Source organism: Grus americana, chromosome 1 (assembly GCF_028858705.1).
Source record: "Grus americana isolate bGruAme1 chromosome 1, bGruAme1.mat, whole genome shotgun sequence".
Classification (NCBI taxonomy): domain Eukaryota; kingdom Metazoa; phylum Chordata; class Aves; order Gruiformes; family Gruidae; genus Grus; species Grus americana.
Window position 1 is genome coordinate 76,468,475 of NC_072852.1, and position 26,907 is coordinate 76,495,381.

General features: G+C 43.7%; 1 protein-coding gene across 2 annotated transcripts in view; it reads right to left on the reverse strand.

The window, feature by feature from the left end:
* ITPR2 (inositol 1,4,5-trisphosphate receptor type 2) overlaps positions 1 to 21,029 on the reverse strand; it is a 263,261-nt gene extending 242,232 nt beyond the window's left edge. For both annotated transcript variants that reach the window (XM_054827703.1, XM_054827693.1), the window contains exon 1: positions 20,693 to 21,029. In XM_054827703.1, coding sequence (XP_054683678.1) covers positions 20,693 to 20,784 — 92 coding nt within the window. In that variant the 5' untranslated portion in view covers positions 20,785 to 21,029. The remainder of the gene's footprint in view (positions 1 to 20,692) is intronic.
* Positions 21,030 to 26,907: the final 5,878 nt, after the last annotated feature.

The window sequence follows — 26,907 nt, forward strand, 5'->3', positions numbered from 1 at the left end:
TTGACCTAACGCTTCCACTTGCGCTCTCAGTACTGACAACATTTTGCTGAACTGGGATGAGGGGGCTTTTTAATCACGACAAATATCAGAGCAATCACTCTGCTGAACACCGAAGAGCGCTGATGCTCAGGCTGTGCTGTCAGTTGTCCAAATGTTATATCACCTACTAAGGTGTGTCTTAACAACAAGCTCTGTTACAAAGAAATGAGTTTGGCCTTTTACGTTAAGGCCCTCGAGTTCTGCAGCATTCTTTTCAGCTGAAGGAAATGCTTTCCCGGTCTCCTCGTACAATTTATCCTGACACTGTAAAAGAGGAGAAAAGTTTGCAAGTAATCACTTTCTATTTGGAGAGCTGGAGTCCTTTATCACTTACATACACTTACTGGGAATTAACTGGCAGAGAAACAAAGAATCATGTCTTCTAGAAAAGCCTGCACTTCAGTGATACGGTAAGGGGAGGAATGGCATCCACTTCATTTTTCCTTTTAAGTGCATTACTGCTATACACACACTTACTAACGTTCATGTTACAATCCCATAAAATCCAAGAGTTTTAAAGGTGCAAACTGTGTTTTACCTGGGCAAAAGGAGCATGGTTCCTCCTCCTGGATCAGTGAGTACAAAGCACTGTTATTCTCAAACACGATCCAGGCACACACACAACGCACTTTCTCCCTCCTGTGCCAAAGTATATAACTCATAAAGCAATGGCAAATTCAGCTTGACGGTTACAACTAATTCGTCTTGCACAAGTTTTTCAAGTCAAAGCAATCAACTCAAAGGACTGCGATGATATCACACATTTTATCCAAATCTTGCGATATTTGGTATCTTTTCTACTGGTCTACTTCCTGATGCTGTATGAATATAGATTTAAAAAAAAAAACCCTATGTTCATTGCAGAGGAAAAGAGCATGTGTTCTTTGCTGTCACCACTGCCCAGAGAAACGTGAAAAACGGCCTCCGGCTCTGAAAGCTCAAAAACCCGCAGACCAAGAGAATGAATCCGTGCATGATTACTTTTTTAAAATCTCACAAGTTTTCAAACCCCTCTCTCCTGTTTGTGGGGGATCTGACTCATAATTTTCAGAAGCAAACAGGAAGCACTGCAGACATCTCCAAGTATTTCCTCTCTCCACCCTCCCACCCCCCTTGCCTTTTACTTAACTTCTGGACACTTTATTATTCCTTTTGCTACATCAGCAATAAAACAGCGCTGCTCTACACCGGCTCCAATGTGCTAAGGTACGCAAGACCTTCCCCCTTCTTTTGCCAAAATCCTCCCCTCGACAGGACAAAGCGAGGCTTTCACGCGGCCTCCCCCTACGCCAGCTGAGAAGGCGAAGCCCCTCTGCCATGCTTCACCCCAGCTGCAGCCACGGCGGCCTACAGCATCGCGTTGGCAGCCCCTTCTCGGCAGCAAGCGAGGGCTCCCCGGCCGCTCTGCCCAAGGAAGCCCAGCCCCGGGGGCTGGTAGGGGCAGAAGCCAGCTGTCGGGGGGGCCGAGCGCTGGACGTGACCCTCCCCAGTGCCCCCCCCCCCGACAGGGGAGTCCCACCGAGTGGGACGCGGAGTAGAGAAACAGGATGAAGAAGTGTTAGAAGGTAATGTGCCGGGAAAGCTTTTTTACCTCACTCGGTTTATTACAGTGCTTCCTTTCATTGTATACATTGTGAAAAAAAAAAAATCATTTCCCCTTCTCCATTCACCACCAGGGACCCACTGCAACGCGGGGCAAGCGGCTGCTTTGTGCTGGCTGGCAGGAGGCATTGCGGAGGGAGGGAGGGTGGGCCTCAGGGGCACCCAGAGGAGAGGGAGGACCTCAGGGGCACCCACAGCAGAGCCCTGATCGCAACTTGCAAGGAACCTCCAGGGGTTTTTAGCTCGCCCTGCTACAGCAAGCAGTTTTCATTGACCGTGGGTACCCAACACATGCCCTCCAGCAGCAGAAGGGTAGGGAAAGGGCAAAATCGGACATGTGAGAAAGGCAGGCGGTGGGACGGCACGCTGACCGAGCTCCAAGGACTCAGGAAGAGGAGAAGCATGAGGGGGCAGGAGTCCTGCACCTGCTGGCGTGAGGGGAAGGGGGGAAACAATATGAGCGGTGATAGGAGAAAAGAAAGGACCTGGTTTGAAGACGACCGTGCAGCTACCACAAGGAACTAAAGCAAGGTGAGAACACGGTGGGTGATGGAGTAAGTAGTCATCATTATTTACTCCTGCATGACCAACTCGCAACCAGGGTGGTGAGGATCATGCAGGCACACAATAGCGAGCTAGCATTTTCCATTTTCGGAGCTCTCTCAGGCTACTCTCTGTTTTTATTTATTTTTTTCCATTAGGAAAATAAGTGGGATACATTTAAGCAGCCCTTCCCAGGAAGAACGCGTTCCACCTTTCAGGGTACTTTGTGTATTCCATCTCTTTGTGTCAGTGTATGGTCTTAAATGCAATTACAGGCCAGCCCGAGATCCTGAGGTTTGTATCCATGCCACCCTGGGTCCTATAGTGACTTGTAGCAGCACGGCCGCCCCACCGCTGGACAGTTTCCCTGCAAAGGGAACCTGGACACAAAAATAGCGTACCAAAGTTCACATCTAGTTTCAAGTTAAACAAACTAATTGGTGTGCACAACCCCCATTCAAAAAGTCCTGCTAAAGTCAATCTAATATTGTGCAATGATATTCAGCAGAGTAAAACTGTTCTAACCTTTTCCTTATCACTCCACAACCCTCTCGGACTGCTACCCATTATCACAAGAAGTTAACCGCTGCCTGGCACATGAAGATTAAAAACCTGCTCACTGCCTTAGCTACGATTCCCTATTCATTTGTGCACAGTAAATAATACGACTCAGCTATAAGCTGATCTGAAAAGATAGTACAGCACCCCACCCAAAAATCAGCTCCATTTTTATCACCTTTCCAGATTTTATTACACAATCAAAAAGCCAATCGACTATCTCTGTGGTGCAGCTTTGTGTATGGTTACGCAGTTCTTTCTCCAAGTCAAACAGCACCACATTGTCTGGGATAATCTCATCCACTCACATAAACAATTAGTCTGCTATATTTTGATTAACACTTCTGTTTAAGAGGACATTGAAATGCTTCGAGTGGCAGAAGGTCTGGCCTCCTGCTAAAACAGACACACTCTTCTCAAGCTTTTTCTCTGATTGGAAACGGTAGCTGCCAGCCTTGCCCCAAGTACCTCTCTGAAGCAAAACTCTCTATTATTTGACACATGGAAATAAACCAGCATTGGTTTAGGTGATGTCTGACACTATCTTGAGTTACAAGACTCATAGATCACAACATTCAATACAAGGACTAAGTTGACCCAAATGCAGGAGCAGGCAAAAGTAAACATTGGGCTAGTTCATTCACTTCATGTTACAGCCTTTCAGAGCCTGACTGACTCTCAGCAACAGTCAACTCTCTTAGCACAAATCATCTACTAAATTGTTTAAGTATGTGAACTCATATTGCTTGGAGAGCACTAAGAAGCACTCACATAAACTGTTTTGATGATGAACAGTGATGTGCAGTCAGTGCTAAAAAAAATAGCTTGCAGACTAAATGTATATCCACAGCCTCAGTGGTTTGAAGAACTATTCACCAAGTCAAAAGGCATGATAATCTCCGATACCGCAGTTTACTCGCATATAAATTCTTCCCTCAGTATAGTGCCCTAAATAAGACACCAGAAGTTAACTGCTCTCCTGTGATCCATTAAGATATAAACAGATATTGGTTAAACCTAAATGGATAATCTTTCTTAGAAAAATGGAAAGCAGAGACAAGGATTTATTCCACTGCACATACGTTGCTGCTTGCTACTCCGGCAACTTAAAAGGAGTACAAATTGTTCCTGCCCCTCACAATGTGCAGTTCATCTGGTTGGTCTGCAGCTTTGTGTTAGCAATTATGTGAGTTGGAAGGGAGCTTGAGCCTTTGTTGTTTCTTTTTTCTAATTCTCAATCTGAAGATGTTTAAGAACATATTTTTGTTTATTTTTACTTTTCAATTTTTTATTTTTTTTTAGGAAATGAAAACTGAAAATAGCTATTTGTTTGTATATAAAGCTCTGTGTTTATACAAAAGAAAAGCTTATATCTAACTTGTCATCCTGAAATTAGAAAAAAGTATCACAGTACTTACACTCACCAAAGCAGTACATAAGTTCCTGTCAACTAACTTTGTACAGATCTTGTCATAGCTGTGGAGCAGACTTTCAACTGGCATTTGGCTCAGATTCTCTGCTGACTTACTCTGGCAACGCAGTGCCCAGAAAGCACCTGGCCAGCAAGCGCTCAATTCACCACCTGCAAGGGATGGCACAAATATCCCACTGCCCCTCCTCTCAACACATGGTAGCAAAGGTGGCAGAAGTAAAATAAGACTTCCCAGCGCCTTCCAGCAATCCCCTCTGGCCAAGACCCATTTGAAAGCAGTTGCTTCCACATTAGGGCTAATATGGATCAGAAATCCAGATGCACAGAAATTCATCTGGCCACTCAGGTGCCAGTTTAATGTGGGAACACCAGCCTCCAAAAAGAAAATCCATCATTTCCAGAAGACAAAGAGCCACTAGCCAGCTGGGGCAGTGTTGAAGTCCTGTCCATTGCTGCTCCTTAGAGAGTTCAGCGTTTACAGACAGGATCTCATACCTCTTGGTATCTTCCAGGCAATCCTCAGTCCCTTCACATGCCTTGTTTATCCCAAAAGATCCTGCCTTCAATCTAGGGACTGGGTAGTGGAGGAGTCAGCCTCCTAAAGTAATTCCCTAATCTGGGCAAAGATCGGAACATCTCCTCCCTCCTACAAACTAGCGGGAAACAAAAGCTCGCTGGCATCCCGAGACTCAGACTCTCTTAATTTTTCAAACTACCCTAGAAGCAGAAACTGTGCATAATAAGATTGACTCTTTAGTGATAACAGATAATCACTTGTTATCTACTGTTTGGGTTGTGTGGACTCCCTACTGCTCAAATTTTCCCTTCAACATCCTCCTACCAACCACACAAACAGCAAGTGCTTTGGCAGAAGCAGTGTCAGCGGTCAAAATATACCCTGCAGCATGCTGCTGCCAGCACCAACTGCTCTTTCAGGACACCAAAGCTCAGTAATGGGGACAACATGAGCCTCCTGTTCTTCCACAACTGACACAGTAGATTAAATGTTGGAAACAGGGAACCACCGTGAACCACCTCAGGTTTCACAGCCCAGAGACCAGGACCATATACCACACAGACCAAGCTACCAACATACTTCACTGAATGCATAGGAAAACCATCCCCCCTCTTCTCCTCCAACTAGACTAAATAACCTACCTCATTTCACTCAGAAGAATTCAGTCTCATTTCATACGGAGAAGGACTGAGAACTTGTGGAAGATATTTAATGTCCAGCTTACAAAACAGATCTATATTCCTTCTGGCTGCAAAACTCAGGAGAAAAAAAAATCTGTGCTTGTTTTTAAGTAGAAATAATGCGTGTCTTCATCAATCTTTAGAAAACAAGCACTCAGATCTGATCCCTCAAACTACCACCACATTAAAGCATCCTGATCTTGAGCAAAAACAGACAGAACACAGAAATTCCAAAACTCCTTCAACAGGTAACATCATCCATCAACCCAGATGCCCACACCCAAGGCGCAGAGACCACTCTGACAGTATTTGAAGATACCTGAAGACATTTCATTACTCAGGCAAGTCTGGGAATATAGTTATCTTCAGTATCCTCAGGGGACTGAATTGATTGAATTCAGTCCCTTCAGGCAAAAGGGATAAAATACCTCTAGTTCTTGTATGACCTCTGCTAAACCGAGATCATGGATGAAAAGCAGCTACTGAAAAAAACCACTTTCACTCCAGTTTGAGGGAAATCTTCATTCTTTAATCTGCACATGAACTTGGTCTCTTTAGCCCATGCACTTGTCACTACAAGCTAAACTATTCTAACACGTGTATCTGAAACTACATTAAAAAAGAAGGCACAAAGTGCAATTGAGACTGAATTCTCCTTGATTCTTTGTGTCTCACTCACATCCAGTCAATCCCTGGACTCCATACACTTTCCTGTAAAAATATGTCCAAGAGACGTTCATGTTACCAAACAGGCTTGAACGACCTTTTCCAGTCTAGTATTTGATCTTCTGCAGAGTCTGCATCACCCCAAAATTCCTTTATAAGAAAGAGATTTGCTTTATATTGAAACAAAATAACTTCTGGAGTACAATTCTCATCCACTCCTGTTTTAAGTCCCTCAAAGGCAATGGGATACAGTGTCCTATATTCCGAGTCTATAACATAAGGCATTTGAAGGTATGAGTCCATAATGATCCTTTCTACCACACCCATCAGACTGTGGGCACACTGAGATAGTGCATCTTTTATGGAAGTCTACAGTTTCAAAGACTTAACGAAGTACTTTGAATTTTAAATTTTCCTTTGATCTACAGGTGGCTTATTCTTGACTCTAAATCACCAAAAATCATTCAGCAATGTCTCTTCTATTTCCAGTGCCTTTTGGTGCCTGACTTCACAAGCATCAGGCAATTTTGTGAAATAAGTCATGACTATGTCAATAGACAGTCATAACTATCAATTCTCTGGTAGAAAAAAACCCTAAGCTTTTCAGCAACATGCTCCATTGATGTCCCCACAAGATACTGTTGCCCTGGGGCTCTCTGTCTTATCTATCTTGCAAACATCACATTTCCTGCACATTTTCCACATCCTGCTTACACTTCACCAAATCATACTTCTTTCAAATCAGCTATGACTCTTGCAGCCCCCTCAATTTCAGCAGTTTCAAAGCCACGATACAATTGCTGAACAAATATAACCTCCTAAGTACTATCTCATTTCCCAACTCCAAGCTTGCCTGATGTGACCAGAAAACCTTGATCATGCCACTCTGAGAGGATGCTACATGAGGGGAGGTGATTGCAAGAGCCAATTATCTCCCCAAATGCTCTCCCCTGGGAAAGCTTTTGGCTGCTCTGAAGTCCATTCCAGGAACAATACATTCATCGAGTGGATGATTCAGGAGGTTTTGCATCTTATTCAGAAGGTTCTGCAAGTTATGGGAAGGGAAGGGAAGAAAAAGCGATCTCTTTTTCAGCAGAGTCATTCCTTGAAACAATCCTTTGATCTTCTGCCTAAGGCAATATCTGCAACTAGCCTCCAGAGCGTTCATTTGGGTGAAGCATCAAGGTCACCCTACTGCTCCCAGATCTGTGAACATCTGTGAAAGCACAGCCCTATTATTAATTCCTACAATGGCAAGCTATCCTTAAAATGCCTCAGCATAGTCTGTCCTCACCGTGTACTTCTTAGATAAATTACGATGAAAATGTCTGAAATTCGAAGCACCAACACAAATTCTCCCCAGGTAGTTCAAAAATGTTATCGTACTTCATCACCTCCTAAACTCCCCTTTGTCTTCTCATACTCAGGTTTCCACACTTGGATAACTGATTATTATGTTAATCAGAAGTGATCCGCAAAATCGTTTCTAAAGTCAAATCTTTGCTGAGGCTCAAACTCAAAGCAATCCAAAGCCTTCCTCATCTATATTTTGTGCAAAACCAGATCAGAACCACAGCAAATATATTTTTGACCATCCCATTGACCCACCTTGCTGTTTGAGAGTGGGTATACTGCCTGCTCATTTCCCAAACTTGACCAAACAGTTTTTAACTGCTGCTCATAAAAGGTTTCACTTTCACGTGCAAATCATCAGAGTGTTCACTGGGAAACCTCTTTGCTTTGACTCCAGGTGCACCCAGTTCTTTTTTTCAGATGGCATTTTTATTCTTGCTTTAATTCTACCTGCAAGGCTTCCAGTTCTTGTATTAGAATCATAGCTGTTCTCTCTGATCTCTTTTGAGACAAGAACACCAGTCACGAATTTCCATTTTGAAAGTTGGATCCATCTCATGATACCAGGTTATTGTTAGTCACAAGCAATGTTGTCAGTTCTGGAGACATAGGGCTGTTTCAGCTATAAATAAAAGTTTGAGACCGTGTCAGGTATTTTCTTGAGTATTTATTCAGAAAGAATGTATAAATTCTTGTTTTCCTGGACACAGGAGGAGTTTCTTTGATTAGAGTTTTCAGAGAGAATAGTGCTCAGTAGCACACTCTCATTTTTATTTTCCTCGGGTCGATGTAGCAGGTTTTCTCTGCCTATGACTGAGTTTTTGTCCTACGTTCTTTATACTTCTACTCACTTAGGCCTGTATAGCTTGCCCTGTCGATGCTGAACGTCTTTCTAAGAAGCTTCTTGGGTAACACAGCTCAGCTTTTACTCAGGCTTTATCAAGTGTATGAGCTTTGGGTGGTGACTTGTATTGCTTCAGCTGGTTGCAGAAAGGAGGAAGGATTTTATCTCGCACCTCCATTACAAATGAAGAACAGTAATTATACTTACCAGTGTCAATGAGGTTCCACCCAATATACGAGCAGGACAATAATGCCAGCAAGCATAAAACACTTCTCAGCACATGCTTTTTTTCTTGCAATGATGAAGCTCATTCTGCATCTTTAGACAGATACTTTAAAAACATGTTTGACACATGGGAACTTTAATAAACTAACTAGGTTTGTCACAGCTGGCTCACTCCCAAGGTTTACCATGAGATAAGCCAATATAAAACAATCTATGCAACTTAGCATTGAACATCTTACTAGATCAACATTTATAAAAAAAGCACTGACCCAGAACTTGCAGACTTTGGTTATATTCCACAATTTGTTAACAACCTCATGCAAGTCACTCCTCTGCTTGCGTACCATCCCTTATTACAGTAATTCCCTTTAAACATACTTTAGATCCATCGCTGAAAACTCAAACTAGCACTGTCCCACTTCCACCTCTACTCAAGTATTCAAAATGATTCTATTAAGAGCAGCCTAATCACAGCAGATGGTTTAATCTGCCATAGAAAGGAAATGGATCACATGAAACGGTCCTGTGGACCAGGAGCTTGACTCCACCAGTCTAATGCACAGTATTGCTTCAAATGAGGTGTTATAACAGAAATTTACAATTAATGGCTTTACTATATCCTAGATATTACATAGAAAAAAAAAAAAAAAAAACAGTAACTGCTCCTTACATTGAGTGGCAGAAAAACCTGTTCAGCTACAAAAGTTAATACAGACAGGACTCACTGCCTGCCAGGTCCTGACCTTGTTTTGTTTTTGCAAGAGAAGTCATTGCAAACACAAACTGAGCACACCTCTAACCCAAATCCTGCGCCTGCCCAGGGTCCATAGCAGCGCCCTCTCGGAAGGGCCGGATGCCCGCCTCTGAATGGTTTCATGACCAAATCCTAATCTAGCTATTACTATTCCTGAAAATCTATCCAGGGAGGTAGAAATTTTAACTTGAATTCTCTTCAACAGTTTTTGGCTTTTTTTTTTTAAATGCCTCTTGACATCTGCAGTTTGTAAGTCTACAAATTTGTAGGAGTCGGACCTACATCTCAGACCATCTGTACAGGAAATAATGTCATGAATCTTTGCCTCTATTTTGTTAGTTACTTTTTCTGAATAAAAGAATATATATAATATGTAACAAAGTCACCTACAGCCTGACACAAATAAATTATTACTTCCTCACCAAAAAAAAAAGACCCCACACCACAATATCCACTAAATTTTCTGTACGTTATTTTGTACTTTTATCATTTAATGGCAAGGATTTTTTTTTTCTGATTTCTAATACTCTTAACACTGTCTATAAATAACATGCTACAACGACAGCAATGATACGAAAGGTTATCTACAAAAGATACTTGAAAATCTTATTCAAAATTTGAGCTTCTGGTATTTGCTGAAGCATTCAACTTTACTGTTGTTACAGCAACAATAAAATCCAAAATATTTATTACATCAGTTCCTTACTTATGAAACCTGTTCAACCTTAAAGCGCCGCTGAGTTCTGTCTTCAACCTGAGAAGCATCACGGACATTGCCCTACCTGATGTAAAACCTCGTTTTAGAACAACGAAGTTCCACCAAACTCTTCACGTAACACTGACTTTTCAGCAATCTGTGTAGAGTGAAGCTCACCAGGCCCTGCCTTTCCAATTCGGAGCAGGAGTGAAGCCTACAGACCGGCACCCTCACAAGTGGCAGATGGCAAGGAGAGGATGGTGCATTCCGCTGAAACCGACCTAGCTTGGCAAAAGGCGATAGCCTAAGTCGGAAATCGTCCAAGATGTCAAAGTAAATACTACTAACAGGCAGCTAACCTTTCTCACTTGACACAGTTTGTTTGCTGGTTTTTTTTTAAATGAAGGAATTTATATTATTTTTTTAAAAAAAATTTCTAGATAGCCTTAAAACTTTTAGTCTTTGATCGGAAAAAAAATGGAATTTGCTTAGTGATGCATTTCAACATTTTTCACCGCTCAAATGTTCAAAGATCTGCTGCTAGTGTTTTCAAAACTGCTATCCAGTCTTTTCCTCTATTTATTATTTCTGAACAATTAAAAAAAATATATTAACTAGATTTAAAAGGTAACAGAGTATTTTAGCAAAGCACGCTACTGATCCAGTTATCTGGAACAACTGGCGAACGTGTCAGAAATCCGAACCCAGCTAACTTTAAAATGACAAAGTCATGCAAAAAGCACTGTTTCCAGCCTCAAGTACTCACATACCATTAGTTAGTCATCCCCCCCACTTGCAAACCACGTGCTCTGATTTAAACTTAGCAGAAGAAAATTACTTCTAAACTTGGGGCACTCCTTACACACCTTTCACTTATGAACATTCCTATTTTCAAGCTTTTCCCCACATCCATGAGGGAGAGCAACTCACTTTTTCTTACGTGGAAGCTGAGGCCATCCAAAATTCATACAGCCCTGGGAGATGGGATTTACAAATAATGCCAGGTATTGCAAGATTTAGGATAAAACTATACCAGTCACATTCAACTTAGCTGCCCTCAAAAGCTGCCTACTGAAATTTTCCACATCACAGTGCTCAGGATTATACAAGTACACATAATTTCACAGGCGTCAGGATGTAGATGCACACTGGAGCCAGGCAAAATTCCCCACAGTGAAACGAAACCCGTCCTGCAGGGGTGGCTGGGGATGCTTCGGTGGCTTGTGCGTGCTGCTCCTCCAGCTTTCATCCAAAGCAGCGTCAGGAGGCAGGCAGGCAGCCGGGAGCCCCCTGTGCTTGGCCTGCCTCTGCTCTGCACAGGGATACCAGCACGCATTTACACCAAAAAAAGAGGAAAAACCCAAAGAACTGGGTTGCTGTCTTTTAACTGGGCAGTAGGGATAAAAATTTGGGGCTTACCATGAGTTTGAGCAGTTGTTTTTCCAATGCTGCAAATGTATGCTTTCAGTTGCCTCTGCAACATTCATTAACTCGTGTATGTCAATTGCAGGAAAAAAAACTTGTTTGAAATTCAAACAAGTCTCTAGAAGTAAATCAAGATAAGCCATCCAAGCATTGGATCATAACAAGTTTCTGTATTTTGAGATTCACATAAAACCCCACGGTTCAGGGTTGGTTTGTTGATTTTTTTTAAATTACAATCATTTTTATCTCCCAGAGGTCAAAGAACAAAAACTTGATTACTGTTTTAATATCAATTCTTTGTAGAGAGCTGTAGTAAGCTTAACTTTTAGTGTCAAACAGTAACAACACTTGGATATGCTCTTATAGCTGCCTTCTGCAGAGTAATTTCATATAAATTTCAACTCTATGCCCTCACTCCTGTGGCAGTAATAACTTAAAGGGGCATTTCAAACGAACCTTCCAAAATTTATTATATAAGAAGATTACCATAGTACCACAGTTCATTATACATAAGATTAGTTGTTACAAAAGTATTGGACATTGCATGCACTTAGCAAATCAGCCATGCACTGCGGATAATAGTACGGAGCTACGTCAGCAAAGACTGTTGTGCTTTTACACAAAGAATTGCGTAAGGTACCACAGACAATCTTAAAACTGCTATTTCTTTGAGAAACAGACTTTAACTCAGCCATCCTCTTGGAGAAGGTAGTATCATTACACATTTTCATAAACACCACCAAAAACCCCGGGAAAAAAAAAAATATCAAATATTCAATTGTTTAAGACCACACTAGCCTCAGCACAGACCCCCACCATTTGAAATAGCGAAGTACATAGTGGCAGCGACAAGCTGATTTCTTCCACACGGAGTAATTTGAAAAGAAATAAGACAGTTTGCCAGTAGATTTCATAGCTATTTTCTGTCAGCAGAGGACTCCCAGAAGATCTCCCAGCAACTGTCCATCTTCTTCTGTTCCTCTTCAGCCCTACTTCCCTTCGAACACGTGCTGCTTTTTAGACCAGGCACATCAGTTACTGCCCCACCACGCACACCTACCTCATTCCACGTGTCCCAGCTCTGCCGATTTCTCTACTGCCTCACCTTACATCCACCAGCACAGCCCTCCGCACCCATCTCCCCCCCTCTTCTTCATCGTCCAGGGGCCAGCGAGGGAGCACTGAAAGGACAGGGGAGATTGTTTTCCTGTTTTCTCTTCTGCAACCTGTAGCAACCCCGTGGTCACTCGTCAGCCAGCGGAAGTAGCAGCAGGGAAAGCATCAGGCGATGTGATGTACCTGTGAAGCCCACGACGGGCTGGGGCAGCTTCAGCGCAGGCAGCATCTCAAACGTTCCTGCTAGCGTGAAAGGACCCCCCAGACTAGAGGCACAGAAGGAAGAGGGGGGGAAAAAGCGCTCATGGACATGGTTTGCAAAGTCTGCCCCAAGTTTATAACAACAATTCACTTAGCTTGCTAAATCAAAAGGTAAACCTGAGCAGAAGAACCAGCGCTGCAGGAGCTCTGCGAGGGGCGGCTCGTGCTCAGGTACGCTGCAGGACAGTGCAGCAGCACTCACACGGACTCCAGGCAGCCCTGCCCGGTCAACACTTTAGGGTCCTCTTTCTTTTATTATGAAGCAATAAATAAGACGTGTTTTTAAATTATGTGCTTTGGACGAAGCTTTGCTGCTATTCAACAGCAACCAAAAAACCACAAACAAATAAGCCTAAGAGGTTGACAGAGATTTGGGCACAGACAGACTGTCGAAAAGACAGCACTAGAGTGACAAGACTACTCCTGACAATCTTTTGGCTACCGCAGCCAAAATAGCCCCCCCTTGACTTTGGCTTGAGCCAAAACCTCAAGCAATTCCTAATACAAAACATGAATAACAAGCATGTTTTAGGCCTCTGTTTTCTCTGTCTTTTGCTTTCCTGGTTTAATTGTTTCCAATTTTGTAATCAAAACCATTACACCTTGCTAGAATGTAATTTCTTGGTTTAAGTTTGTTTCATATTTGAAGTGAACTGAGGTAGCACAACCAGAAATTATTTTTACTTCCCCAAAGATAGGGAACACAAAGCGGTTGGACAACCAAAGCCGTCCAGTGCCCCCCAGAAAAAGAATCTGGAAATCCTGGGAACTGGGATCCACCACCCACCCCGCTGCAGGTCAGGTGGGGGCCTCTTGGTGCCCGGTGCCAGCAGAGAGAAGCTGCCCCTGCCAGGTAACACCTGCTGCCCCCCGGCAAGACGCAGGTACCGAGACAGCGCACACGGTCGTAGGGGTCTGAATGAGATCCTTCCTCAACTCACTGATGTCAAACCCTGAGCAAATTTCTGAAGCGGCAGAGAAGGACAAGTCCTACATGCTGAAGGAGAAGTGGGTCTCAAGACCACGCTTGCAGCTCAGGGAGGTTCTCAACACACGGCTGCAAAATCTTTTTTTTTTTTTTAAACAGGGATAACCAATGCATTTTTGCTTATCCTCTTCGCAGAAATGCCATTTTACTTGAAACTTTCCACAAAAAACATTCAGCTGTAGGCACCTACCTTGGGTCCAAAAAGGCAACGTTTAGTGTCACTATAAGCAGCTGAAACCAAGACCTATATCAGAAAGTGTCTGCGTATCTACCTAGTGATGGAACTTCTGATTCAAGTAATTAGATAGAATACAATACAAATAACAAATGAAGGTTTAAAAGAATCAGTCATAAAGGGGTTTATGTCCTTAATATAATTAAAATATGCATCTCTGACAAAATACAACACAGACAAGGAAAAAAGTAAAATCCTGAACTACCGTTCATTTTCATCTTTTTTTTTTTTTGACAAACATCCCTAATCAAGTATATCAAAGTCACACTTGAACTTCAGCCATCTCCCTTTCGTACAAGAAGTAACAGACCTTTCAAAGCAACCAAAAACCAGATTTTGAAGTACATTAAACACACATGCAGAGGACGTGGCTTTGTGCTATTGCCCAACAAAGAGGCTCACGCTTCAGCCAAGCAGCAGCATCGGCCTGCACCATTAACAACGAAGGGCAGCGGGTTTCAAACACCTCGCTCTGCGGTGAAACACCCGACTGAGCAAAGGTTCCCTGCGCTTCTTACGAGACAATGCTCCAAGCCGGGGAAGTCAAAGACTGAGCGGACTCTTTCTTCTGTGGCACTTTTTAAAATATAGAATAACCTTGATTTCTAGCAAGTCCGAGAACCATATAAAGACAGTTTAGCTAATCCCCTTATTACGTAAAAGGAAGTTAAATTAGACTTAACGTCATGCAAGTTAAACAATCTCCCCTCTCTTTCCCGACTACTGCTCACATTACCCATAGCCCATCTGAGAACTACAGAGGTTGTAAGAGCCACACCACTTGTCTCAATTTAAAATTCAAGTCCTCTCTCATTTCCATTACTGCCACACAGCTTACGGGTAAACTCGCTTTTACATTAAATCAATTGGTTCTTTTTCCCTAACCCAAATTTTCTCTCCACTTCTGTTTGATAATGAGCTCTTTGAACTGAGGATATTACATTTTAGCATACAGTCTCATAAATCATAATGCCGTAATTAAGTCTAATCCTATGTCCTTCACACCCAAGCTGTGCTCTGTGTGCAAGTAAAACTTCTGAAACAAACAAACCCCCTCCGGGGCTCATTACTCCTGCATTCCCATAAGGGCGCTTTGTGGAAAGCTTTGTCTCATTGTTTATTTAAAGACAGCACTGTTGTTAGAATATTTGAGATGAGCATCAAAATAAGTTCGTTATAAATGGCAAAGCTGGAGTGGTGCCTAATTGCTAATGTGAGTGGATAATTACAGAGGATATAAGCTTTGATATATGTATTGAATTGCAAGGTATGCAAGATAGAGTTGTATTTATATGTCTACATCTCTGCTTATGTGGCATTTATTGTAAGATCAATGAAGGTATTTAATAATGCATATAATATGGCTCATGGTTAAGACAGTTATCACAGAAAAGAAATACACCATATAGCTGAAAAGTGTCATATAATGGGCCAAATTAGGTTCCCAGGTACATTAGCATACATTCAAAATAGCTGCAGAATTCAGATCAGTGCTTTCGCATTAGGAACAGAACCAAGAGAACGTATTTCTCAAAATGCTAATCCTACACAGTATTAAAAAAAAAAAATTAAGAAACACAATCAAAACTGTCAAATCTCATTGGTACTGTCAGTCAGGAGGATAAAGTACCTAGGTAATAATATATAAGTACTTTTACCCACAAGAAAGCTGAAATTCATTTTCCCTTCCCTCTTCCAGGTATTATTTGATTCTGTATCAGAGTTAAATTATGAGTGATTCTAATTATGCCACTCTCACTTTCTTCAGGCTTTTTATTCTTTCCTGACTAATTACATTTTGTCAGCTGGCACAAGAAAGAAAAATTTGCTATTAAAGAACATATATTCTGTTCCTTGACCGTAGCTCACATTTTCAGGCAGTAGGAGAGAAGGGTAAAAAAAAAAAAAAGCATCAGTTAAAATAGTACATTGCTGTGTTTTAAGCATCATCAGTCACTACATCTTTTCTCTCAGCACCATTCCTGAGGCCACCAAGATGACACACTTTAGCTTTCGTGATATTTGTAATATTTTGGTTTATGCTGTTCCACAGGCACTTTGCTCAATCTTGTCTCTTCACAAAGTACGATTGATTCAGTCTGTGCGTGAAGTCCAAATTCAGTGAGACAACTAATGCACAAAAGCCTAGTGAAGGAGCTCAAACAAAACCTGTGATACTAATTTCAAATCAGAAAGTTCTGGCTAACATTTTCACAAATTAAGAGAAGTTGTTCAAGAGAAATCAACGTTAAACTCAAGAAAACAAGTCCGAATACTCTAGAACACACTGTTCGCTGCTAATTAGAAATAAGTCACAGCGCTCCTCGTCATCCACGGCCATATATCACCTAGCAGGCAGCTCCTGCTGCACGCTCCATTAATTACGTTCCATGAGGTTTCTCGCTGCTACGGCACAGAAGCGCGTTTATGGAGGTGAGACAGGAATGCAGCTACCGATGGTGACTAACAGGCCCATCGTCAAACTTTCCAACATGCTGGCCCGTTGTTACTTTTTTTTTTTCCACCTCTCCAACTGAGAATACTTTCCCCCCCACACCTCGTTGTACTGATAGGTGATTAATAGCAGCTCTGATTTCCAGCATGCCTCATTGCCAACATTTAAAGCCCAAATATTGGGGAAGGTGGTCTCGAGGTTCAGATGCTGGTCTAGGACAACTTAAAATACCTGTGGCCTACCTCTGCCACATACCTCCTGTGGGACATAAAGCCTCCAACTGTGCAGAAGCTAAAACACACTAAAATCTCAAAAAGGGGGAAAAAAACCCACGTTATTAACACAGTTAAATAATACAGTACCAAATACATCTTGAAACGACAGAAAGCTACCCATGGATGTAAAATCCTTTTCCCAAATATTTCTTTTTCTGTAGTAAAGGGTAAGACTACCAGTTTATACATTCAAAAACATTCTCCTTTTTAAAAAGGGAGGGGGAGGAAGAGAAGCTCAGAGGGCCTTGAGCTTGAAAAAGCCAGATTACACATCACCAAACCCAAAATGAGCCCAAAGCCAAGCAGAACGAAGAGCAGAGGGTTGCTTGGACTCTCGGTACCTCAACTATCCAAAGACCTGTGGTAGCCAACAGAGAATGCTGAGCCCTAAAACCCTCTCCCGTATCATTATCCAGAGGTTCCCATCTCCACTTGGGATCCATAACCTGGAATACCCTCCTGGAGACAGTTGGTTAGACCTCCTCCTGTTCCAAAAACTGAGTACAAGGGCTCTCTTAAAATATGGATACAGGAGGAAGAATTCGGAGCAATGCTGCCTGACTTCCCTGCCCCTGCCCCCATCCCACGCTACAGCACTAACCCCAGATGCGGAAGAGAGGTTCAGTTTCCTCTTCTGAGTAAGAGGGATCAAATCTAAAAGTAGAGCTTTCACACTCACATTCAACAGCTGTTTACAATAAAGAAATGGTTCAGAAACGAGGACAGGACCACAGGTTTATTCCAGCTCACAGAAGTGCCCCGACCTTTTGGGTCTCATTTACAGCATCTCGTTGTTCCAGCAACCCTCAAATCTTTTTTGTAGAGGGAGGTGTGGAGAGACACTCCTGCCTTCACCTAGCACCACTCAGCACACTCGCCGAGACACAGGGCCAGGGGACATGGATACCCCGTCTCCTGAACAAGGAGGACCTCCTAGGCTAGAATGGCCTCAGTGCACGAGAGGAAGATGTCCACACTCAGGTTCTAGTAGACATTAATCTCATCCTACACTTGATCTGAATAGCTCAGCTGCATCTTTCCCTTGTCTTCAGGTTTCCTAAACTGAGCTCTCTTGCTAATGCAGAAATTTTCACGTGCAAAAAAATATTCTAAAATGCACGAAACAGCCTTTGCTTAGAAATCTCCACCTTGAAGTTAATCTGTTGAGCTGGTTCAACTCTTCAAGGAGTAAGGTCCGCTGACGTGACAGACCTCCCCAGCCTGGAGAGGTGCTGTGCACTTTTTAATCTTATTTATAGAATGGCCTCACTCACGCTTTGTTTAAGAAACAATTAGCCTTTGACAGTTTAAAATAAACAGGACTCTCCCTGCTGCAGAGTCACTAGACCTGAGCTGGATTTCAAGTTCTTGCAACTGCATGAGACTACCTGATGGACTAAATAGTGTAAAAGCAACGAGTTAACTTGCCCAGCACCTTTCAGAACAGCACTCTGAGCAATACAGGCAAGAGCAATAAAACAAAGACCCGCATCAGCCAAAGGAAGCGAGCAAGCAATCATTCCTGCTGCTACCCCACTTCGTCCTCACCAACAAGAGGCACCTCTGGAAGATGGAGCCACCGCAAGCATCTGAACAGAGGACCTGCAGGAATGCAGGAGACGCAGGAGTTCAGCAATGGTTGCACACCAAACATGCAGCCGGGCAAATGTCTTCCCTGAACATACAGTTGTTTTTCTTCTGCCTCTTGCGTTGCTGCAACTGCTCCAAAGGCAGCAATTACAATAGCTAGCACAGATAATGTGATCTAGCACCATAATTTTAAATTTCAGTCCAAGCTCTTGTACCACCAGCAGAGGGGTCAGCATTCCCAAAACAGGAGTTTTCCACTGGTGACTTCACGTTTCCTTCAAGGCCTTCAGCTCCTCAACTGCAGCCTCCTGGCTCTGCAGCTGCCTCTTACCATGCCAGGGAGCAGGGCACAAAAAAAGCTGTACTGAAAAGCTAACAGAGCTACATCGGCATTCTCGAACTCCTGGACTGCCACTGAAGGAGAGACGCGCACAGGAGTCCTGTCTCATCCCAGGTAGTTTTCCTGAGCTGGGTTAGCTGGCTCTTACTAAAAGAGAGCCTGGATAGCCTGTTAGTTAGGGTGTTGGCTTCGGTTCAATTATTTCTCCTGGTAAAGAACTTCTGTGTGCCTTAGGCAAGCTTAGATCTTGGCTTCCCATCAATAAAACTGGGGGTAAATGTCCTGCCCTAACTCCAAGGGATGAGGGGAGGATCAGTGGTCTCAAGACTGCAACATGAGAACGCCAACACGTATTCAAGCAATGCGCAGTTGTACAAGCACCAGTCACAGCAGAAATGTTTCTGACTGTAGACAAGCAGATGTTCTGCAAAATGAGGAACATTTCTCAACATAATGAAAAGTAAAAGAAAAGCATGGCAAATTTAGCTTCCCTCAGATATCAGAATACAGCAATAAGACAAAACAACAAAACCAAACAAAACAACAAAAACTCAACAACAAATTATACCAACGAAGAAGTAGTGCTGGAGTTACGAGAATAAGAAACAATATCCAGTGATTAACAGTTTCAGAAAGCAAACGTTTTCAGACAGGATTTAAAATTACTAGAGTCAGCAAAATTAAAGGAGATCTGAGGCAAAATAGTCACAGATAGAGAAGGTGCAAAATTAACAAACAGAGGAACAAACTATGGAATAAATACTTGTCAACAGATTAAATGAGTGAACAGCAAGGATAGGAAGTAATAATAAGATAAAGAAAATATAAAGGACCTTGAACACCATCTCTTTTCCAGTAACGGTACCCCACCAAGTCACTTAGACGTTTATTGTTAGCATTTTAATACTGCCTTTACTTCACCCTACAGTCCCCCATTGAAGAGATCTCAGGAAGCAGGCAGCCTAACACAACATACGGGAGCGATACCCAGGCACATGTTTATTAGCAGCAGATCAGCCTTAGCGCGTTTAATTCTTATTCTGAAGGTACAGCTAACATTTAAGCAGCAAACGACACCGATATTTAACTGAAGTTTGAGCTGCCTTGTCAATTGGATCACTACGATTCAAGCAGCGCAGGAGATGTTTCCGTTGCCAAAGGTTTGAGGACATGCCACAAAGTCACTGATACTACCGCAGCTCTCCTACGAAGATCAGAGGGAACCGCTGCACCCGCAGCACATATCACCATAACCATGTTACATGATATCAACGTATTCCTAATGTCATTCGCTGGGGTTTTCTGTCCTGGATTCCAAAAACGTGATTTAAAGCGGTCAAGGTGATTAAAAACCTCAAGCAAGGAGGAGCAGTTCAGTGAAGCAGACACAGTTAGTTATGTTACAGCTCTTCACAGAGAGAAAGAGCAGCTCGTGGAAAAAGCATCCCCATGAAACTGAAGTATCTGATTACTAACGACCGCAGATAGGACTTCAGGCAAACGCAAACCAGAAGTAAGGGGATACACGTTTAACGAGCTGATTGCCGCGATGAGCAAGAAAAGCAAAGTTTTTGTCCTTTTACGTCCTCCTCAAAAATTCTCAGTAAAAGAAACACACACACCACACACCGCTAAAAAACCCGCACCCGAGTAAGTCAGCTGCAAATAACGACTACGTTAACACATTTGGGTACAGCACGGGACTGTTTCTACAGAGCGGGTATTCCGGTTTGGGCTGGCCCGGAGGTGCAGCCCCGGCAGGAGCCGAGCGAGGAGGAGCGCGGCCAGCCCCACGCGGAGCCACCGCCGGGCACCGCCGCCGTCCGGGCCCCGCTGCTCCGGGCCTGTGCGAGAACCTCGCTCATTCCTCCCTTCTCTCGCCGTTCATCACTTCCTACTTTCCCCTCTCCGCCACCGAGGTCGCGGCAGCGGCAGCGCGCGCTGCCGGCCGCTTCCTGTGCTGCAGCCGGCGCTGCCCGCGGGTCACCGCCCCCAGCGGGCACGGCACGGCACGGCACGGCACCGCCACCCCCCCTCGGCTCAGGCAGCCCCCGGCCCCTCGCTCAGTCAGTCAGTCAGTCAGTCAGTCTCACTCACCCCAGCGTGCTGATGAAGCCGTTGACAGAGCCCTCCGCGTACAGGGACACGATGTCCCCGATGTACAGAAAGCTGGACATTTTCTCAGACATTTTGGCTCATTTTTAGTTGATTTCGCACTCCTCCCCTTCAAAAGGAAGAAAAAAAAAAGGAATAAAATAAACCAAAATAACACCGATCCGAGGGGTGGGGGGGGAGGCCGAAGAGACGAGACACGGCGGCGGTGGCGGGGGGAGAGCGGGCCGGGCGCTCAGCGTGGCCCCTGCGGCGCTCCGCGGCGGCGGGCGCGGGCTGACATGAGCGCGGCGCCGCTGCCCTCCGCGGACCGCCACGGCTCGGCCGTTCCGCCGCACCGCCCCCTGCGCCTCCGCCCGCCTCCGCCTCCCGGGACCGCCCCGCCCCGCCGCTGCCACCCCCGGGCCAGGGGGTCGTAAACCCACGGAGCGGGGCCGTTGCCTCGGGCTCCGGGTCAGGGTGGTTTTGGCTCGCCCGGCAGCCGGGAGAGCGGCTCCAGAGGCACCCCCCTCCCGCCCGCCATAACTCTTCGGTATTTCCCTGCGGCCCGGGGATAACCTGCCGCCCCTCGACCGCGGGCTGGGAAACGGCTCCTTGGGGCTGTAACCCGAGGGAGGCAGCGGGGCAGAGCGGAAAAGCCGAAGCGGCGGGTGGGATGGTGTCCCTTCCCCATTGCGCCCCCCCCCCCCCCCCCCGGCCAAGAGGTCACCGTTGCGCTGAGTTTAATCACCAGCTTCGGGCGCGCTCAATGTTATGGCTTACAAGCTTTAGGAACCCCAACTTCTTTATTTTCTTAAATCATAAAGGTAATCATACCAAAATCCTGTGCGGGGATTCCCACAGCACCTATTTCCATAAGAAAATCGCCACCGATTTAACCAAAAAACAAAAACCACAAAAAAAATCCCAAACACCTCAAAATAGAGAACGCTCTGGAAGACTTTTCTCCCGAGGACAGAGGGGACACCGCAGCGTCCCCGCGCTCACTGGAGCGGGGGCTGCCAGCCCCCCGGCACACTGGAAGAGGGCCACCGAGGCGCTACCCCAGGGCTACTCAAGCTGCAGCCTGCGCCTTGGGAGCCAAAGGGGCTCACACGGGGCTGCGCAAATCCCCGCGGCTTCAGCGCGCTGCCCCAAACCAAGTACGGGCCCGCAAAAGCACACATCCAGCAGTGAGTGGAAGCGTTTAGTTCAAAGGAAGGGCTACTTGCCGGCGTGGGATTCTTATTCTTAAAAATGTTGTGCATTCTTTAAACAAAAATGTAATTTCCACCAAGGGTTAAAAGAATCAAAATATTTCCACTTTTTCTGATTCTTCAGCCACACTATACATCCCTGAGACAACGCTCCTAATTACGGGCAAATTCAGCAGTAGTACTGGTTACCCACTGTATTTTTCCAACAGATTGTTTGGATTAAAAAAAAAAAAAAAAAAAGAAACAACTCACCCAGGTCTAACAGCCTGATCAAATACTATATCTCAAACAATAATAATATAAATCTGGTTGCAGGAATGTGCAGACTGCTGGAAGTAATAGGTTGAGGGTTTCATACTTGCATTTATTTTCCCACATCTACAGCTTCTAGCCTTATCTTACTACTTCAGAACATAAATTCTTGACATCAGAAATGCTGAGTCTTCAAAGTAAAAAAAGTTTTACCATCTACATGTACAGAAAAAACCTGTCGTGCCATTCTAGAGTTCCCCTTTTGCTCTTTTATGCTGAATATTTTGGACTTGTCTCTTCTTTGTACCCACCAGGATACAAAGCCATCAAAGATCTGTGCTGGCATTCTGCTTACGTGCATGTGTACGTACGCAGGCCCTACATCTGACACTTTACCAAATTCTTCAAATTCAGTCTCCAGGAGAGACTGAACCACAATTATCAAAACATTTCTGGAAAAGAAATACAAAGAGAACGGGTGCCAGAGCCCTTGTTCTAGAACTGGCCCCTGCACAGCAAAACCAAAGATGAGGTGTTTCAAACTGCCCAAAACACACATATTCAATCCCAAAGTTGAACTAAATTAAAACATACCAGAATTAGAAACTGAAAGTCAGAGCAGCGCAAGGCACCGAAGGGGGAAAAAGAAGCTAGAGCTCCCTGCCCACATGCTGACTAAGCGAAAAGCTTTGACCCAGGGTCCCCTCAGGAGCCACCAGGCAGAGGGCTCAGGTGTTTTATTTCACAAAAACCTGGTTCTGGACAGTTTGAAACCACGGCTGAGCAGCAAAGGCTTTACAATGCATTGACAATATTCTTTGGCCTCCTGACCCTGTTTATCTCAGCCATTTTATACCAGGCTTTAATGGCCTAATTAAGATACTTTAGCAAGGGAGGTTTCAGGTTTCCCAGCAGCACATGAAATCCTGGCATGCTTTAGATCAGTGGGAGTTTTCCTGAGAATGGACTTCAGAACTTGGCCAAGCGACAAGTTTGCCGGTCCTTTGTACGCCTGGGAGCAAACCCCCATTTGGGATCATCCGCAGCCAGGAAGGTTCAACGCTGTTGCCTAAACGTAGCTGACCGGGGCCATTTCAAGTGTGCTTTGATACCCCACGAGACATGGCAGTAGGTTGGCAGCAGCCAAGCAGGACTGCCATGCCCTTGACAGCTCTGCCCGCAGGCGACTGAAGGGGCCCCCCCGCGCGTTTTGGCATTACAAGAAGGTTAATTCAGGTCATTTCAGAAGAATTGCTGTGGCAAAGCTCGAACTGATAGGAGTCCTACACTTGCAGCCATCTTTGCTTCTTCCCCCACCCCAAGGAAATCAAGGCACTAGGCTGGTTCATCTTGGCTCATGCTGGAGCCAGCAGCTGAAAGCTGGTACCAATTTCACAGCTCTCTAGTGACATATATATATATATATATATATGAATTTAACTGGAAATCTCGATCCAGTTCTGAGCAGTGACGGCTATTAACTAGAAATGAGTAGCATGAAATCACCATTTTTGTGAAAAAAGGTCAAATCCTGAAAGCACCCAAGTATTTAAGCAAATGCTTCATTTTGAACCTCTCGTTAAAACAGTCCAACAATCTCACTGAAGTTATGAGATTGTTTGTACACTGAAAATAAGCAAGCACTCACCCGCTTTTGTAAACCAGGTCTTAAACTGGTACGGAGATCACCCTGGAAAAGCAGATCTGAGGAAGCCTTGCTGATCCTCTCATTGCAGACAGAAAACATTAGTGACGAATGCTCCTCTAGCATTTTTAACACGTATTAACCCTCTTCTATTAAAAATAATGATTGTGCCTCTCTGAGTGCTAGTTTTATGAAGATAGTATCTGGAAAAAATTAATTAAAATGGAAGAGATTTTGTCATAACAAGTCTACATAGAAAAAATAAAGCATGGTCAGAGATGGTAATGGAATATTGCTTCATTTATCTGGAGCAGAAATAAACCAAATGGGTTGATAAATATGGATATTTTGACTACAGTTTTTAACCTTGCAATTAGCTGCAGGGTGAAGGTGAGGCCGCTTAGCCAATAACTGGAATATGTTTTCCATCAGTTATCTCTGGTAATCTTTTGTTCCAAAGCTAGGAATACAGGCTCCACCGTGAAACAGGACCCAGATGCAGAAATCATCAGCTAGTGCTGACAGGCTGCCCCAGCACACGTATTACTCTGTGCGCTGTAAAACTGAAGAAGTCTTTCTTACTCAACTTTCATTTCCAGTCTATTGCTTATTTTCAGAGAAGAAAATATTTCTAGTGATCTTTGCAGTGGTATTCTAAAATTAGATCTCTATATATAAGTATTGGGCAGCATTTTAATACAGGGAAATTTCGCCATGATCTCTACATCCTAGATTTTGATGCTCGTTCTGGTGCTGAGGCATAGAAGTAGTTTATCCACAGAAAGGTCGGTCAATAGAAACACCCCATTGCAGCACTGAGCATCCACTTTAGATGTGAAAATACACAATATTAGAATGACCTCAGGCTCAACTCACCAAGTAAATAGGCCAATGTCATCATGTTCCTGCTCCTTTTCCACCCCTCACGTCTTAGGAAGATGTCTGAATTTCCCGCTCATCTTGTCTAAACAGGGGAGGCTCCTGACAGAAGTTGAGGTTTTTTTATGGATTTGAAAATTGTCTGATTGGAAGGACTTTAATCCCACACCTACGCAACCTACCTCTTGTGTGAAGTTACAGATATATAGGCCACTTCAGTGAAAGCAAACTAACTGGAGCAATTAGAGGCTTATAAACAGGCAGCATTGATGTCTGTTTTCACGAAAGCAGAGGATAGTGCTTTCCAGCTGCAGGGGAAGAGGGGGAAGAGAAGAATGCCTTTAACTGTTTTAATACTATAGATATAGATGGGATCAGGCCAAACCCCAACCCCAGAGCTTTAGCATGGAAGTATATGAGAGTTTGGACCCAAAGCCTTCGGTTTGTTTCTCATCTTTCTAATGGGGCCAAAAAAAAAAAAAAAAAAAAGAGATCAGACCATTCCAGACATTTTGATATTTAAAATCCAACTCCTCTGATTTTAAAGTCCATCCGTGGTTGGAATATTTTTAATATACTTATCTCAAGCAACGCACAATTAACAGCTTACTTGAAGAAGGTCTGGCTTTTGAAGGCACCTAATGAAGTTTCCCACACAAGCTGGAGACACCCATTACCTTGTGGATATTAATATTTGAGACAGCCTAGCTCTTCCTTGAGCACAATGGCATTTCAAAACACTTGGATGTATAAAAGACGGCGTTACTTGGCCTACAAGTTGGATCAGAGCACGCCAGAACAGCTTATTTTGACAATACCCGCACACAAGAATTGATTTATTGCTGGTAGCGCTTTGTTTTATTTTGCCTATAGCAAACGTCAGAGTACTAGATGATTTCTTGATAGCTAGCTAGCTGTGGGGACTCATTTTGCCTTTTTTCTCGTCGTGGGAGTTAACTCTTTACTGATGTTGTTTTAAACAATATGTCGGTATTCATGCCATACAAAATATTAAGCATCTGGTTTAAAAAAAAAAAAAAGAAAACAAAACAAAAAAGAAACAACAGAATACCCTGGGGAAAAAGAGGCCTGACAGAGATAAATGTGATTTAGTAACATAATAAAACAAGAGTGTAGTGAATCATGCAAAATAAGCGTCATTATTTGGTTGAGAATGAGAAAACCAGAATATGGAGCATTCAGTGCTGGCCTACCCACTTGATTCAAACTGCCTTAGTAGGAACAAGAAATTCTAGCTAAATTCATAACACCTAGTTTTATAAAGGACTTTCTGCTGGGGGGAAACACGTTCTTCTCAGCATTACAGGTGGCCCTGAAAACGAACAGCTCTCACAAGTGTCCTTTGGGAGGTCTCACTAGGGCACGGGTACGAGCTTTGCATCCTCACTATCCAGGCACACTCGTGCACGTTATGGCGCGCGTGCATGGACAGGGACCGGCTGACTTGCTCTTTGCTACAACTGAACTTAAAAGAGCTAATATATGTATTAATTCAAGTATTTAAATAATCACTCTTTTGCTATAGTAATCTCTTGAAAGAAACAGAAATAATGAAAACTGAAGTTATTTGTGAATTAATTATTTAAGTAAAAGGAGTTTAGATTAAAGAGGAAGCCTGGATGCCCTTCAAACTGTGGCACAATACAACAGCTATGTAAATAAACTTCTGAGAGCAGCTCCAAGCCATTCAAGTGAAGATATTTTTCCTTGCAATACATTCAAGCCTTTTGAAGTAAGTTTCCAACTGTTTAACGACCAAAGTTGTTCATTCAAAGAGCCAAGTACGAAAACTCAACCAAAGCAGAAAGTACAATGTGCCTTTCTTTGAAAACATCTATATAGAAAGGATGCTTTATTTAGAGGATTCAGGAAGTCGAAGCGCTGCCTTCTATCAGCTCACAACCACAGAGCAAGCATCAGGAAGCGCACAAAAATGAACTTACTATTCCTCCGTGGAACGAGTGCCAACGGTTACACCAAGTTTGCTTTCAACCTTGCAGAACTCCCTGCCAGCCCCCGCAGACTTGTTAATCAGGCAGCGTCTCCTGGGGTTTCTTTTCTGTTTGGCTGCCTAAAAATGAAGTCTTTCCCTACAAAACAAAGAGAGGCATACCTTGTTTGAATTTTTCTCTTCTGCTGGCTGTCATAAGATTTCAGAAGGTTCAAACCTGAAAATGCAAGGCGGAAAAAAGTAAGTCATCTTCACA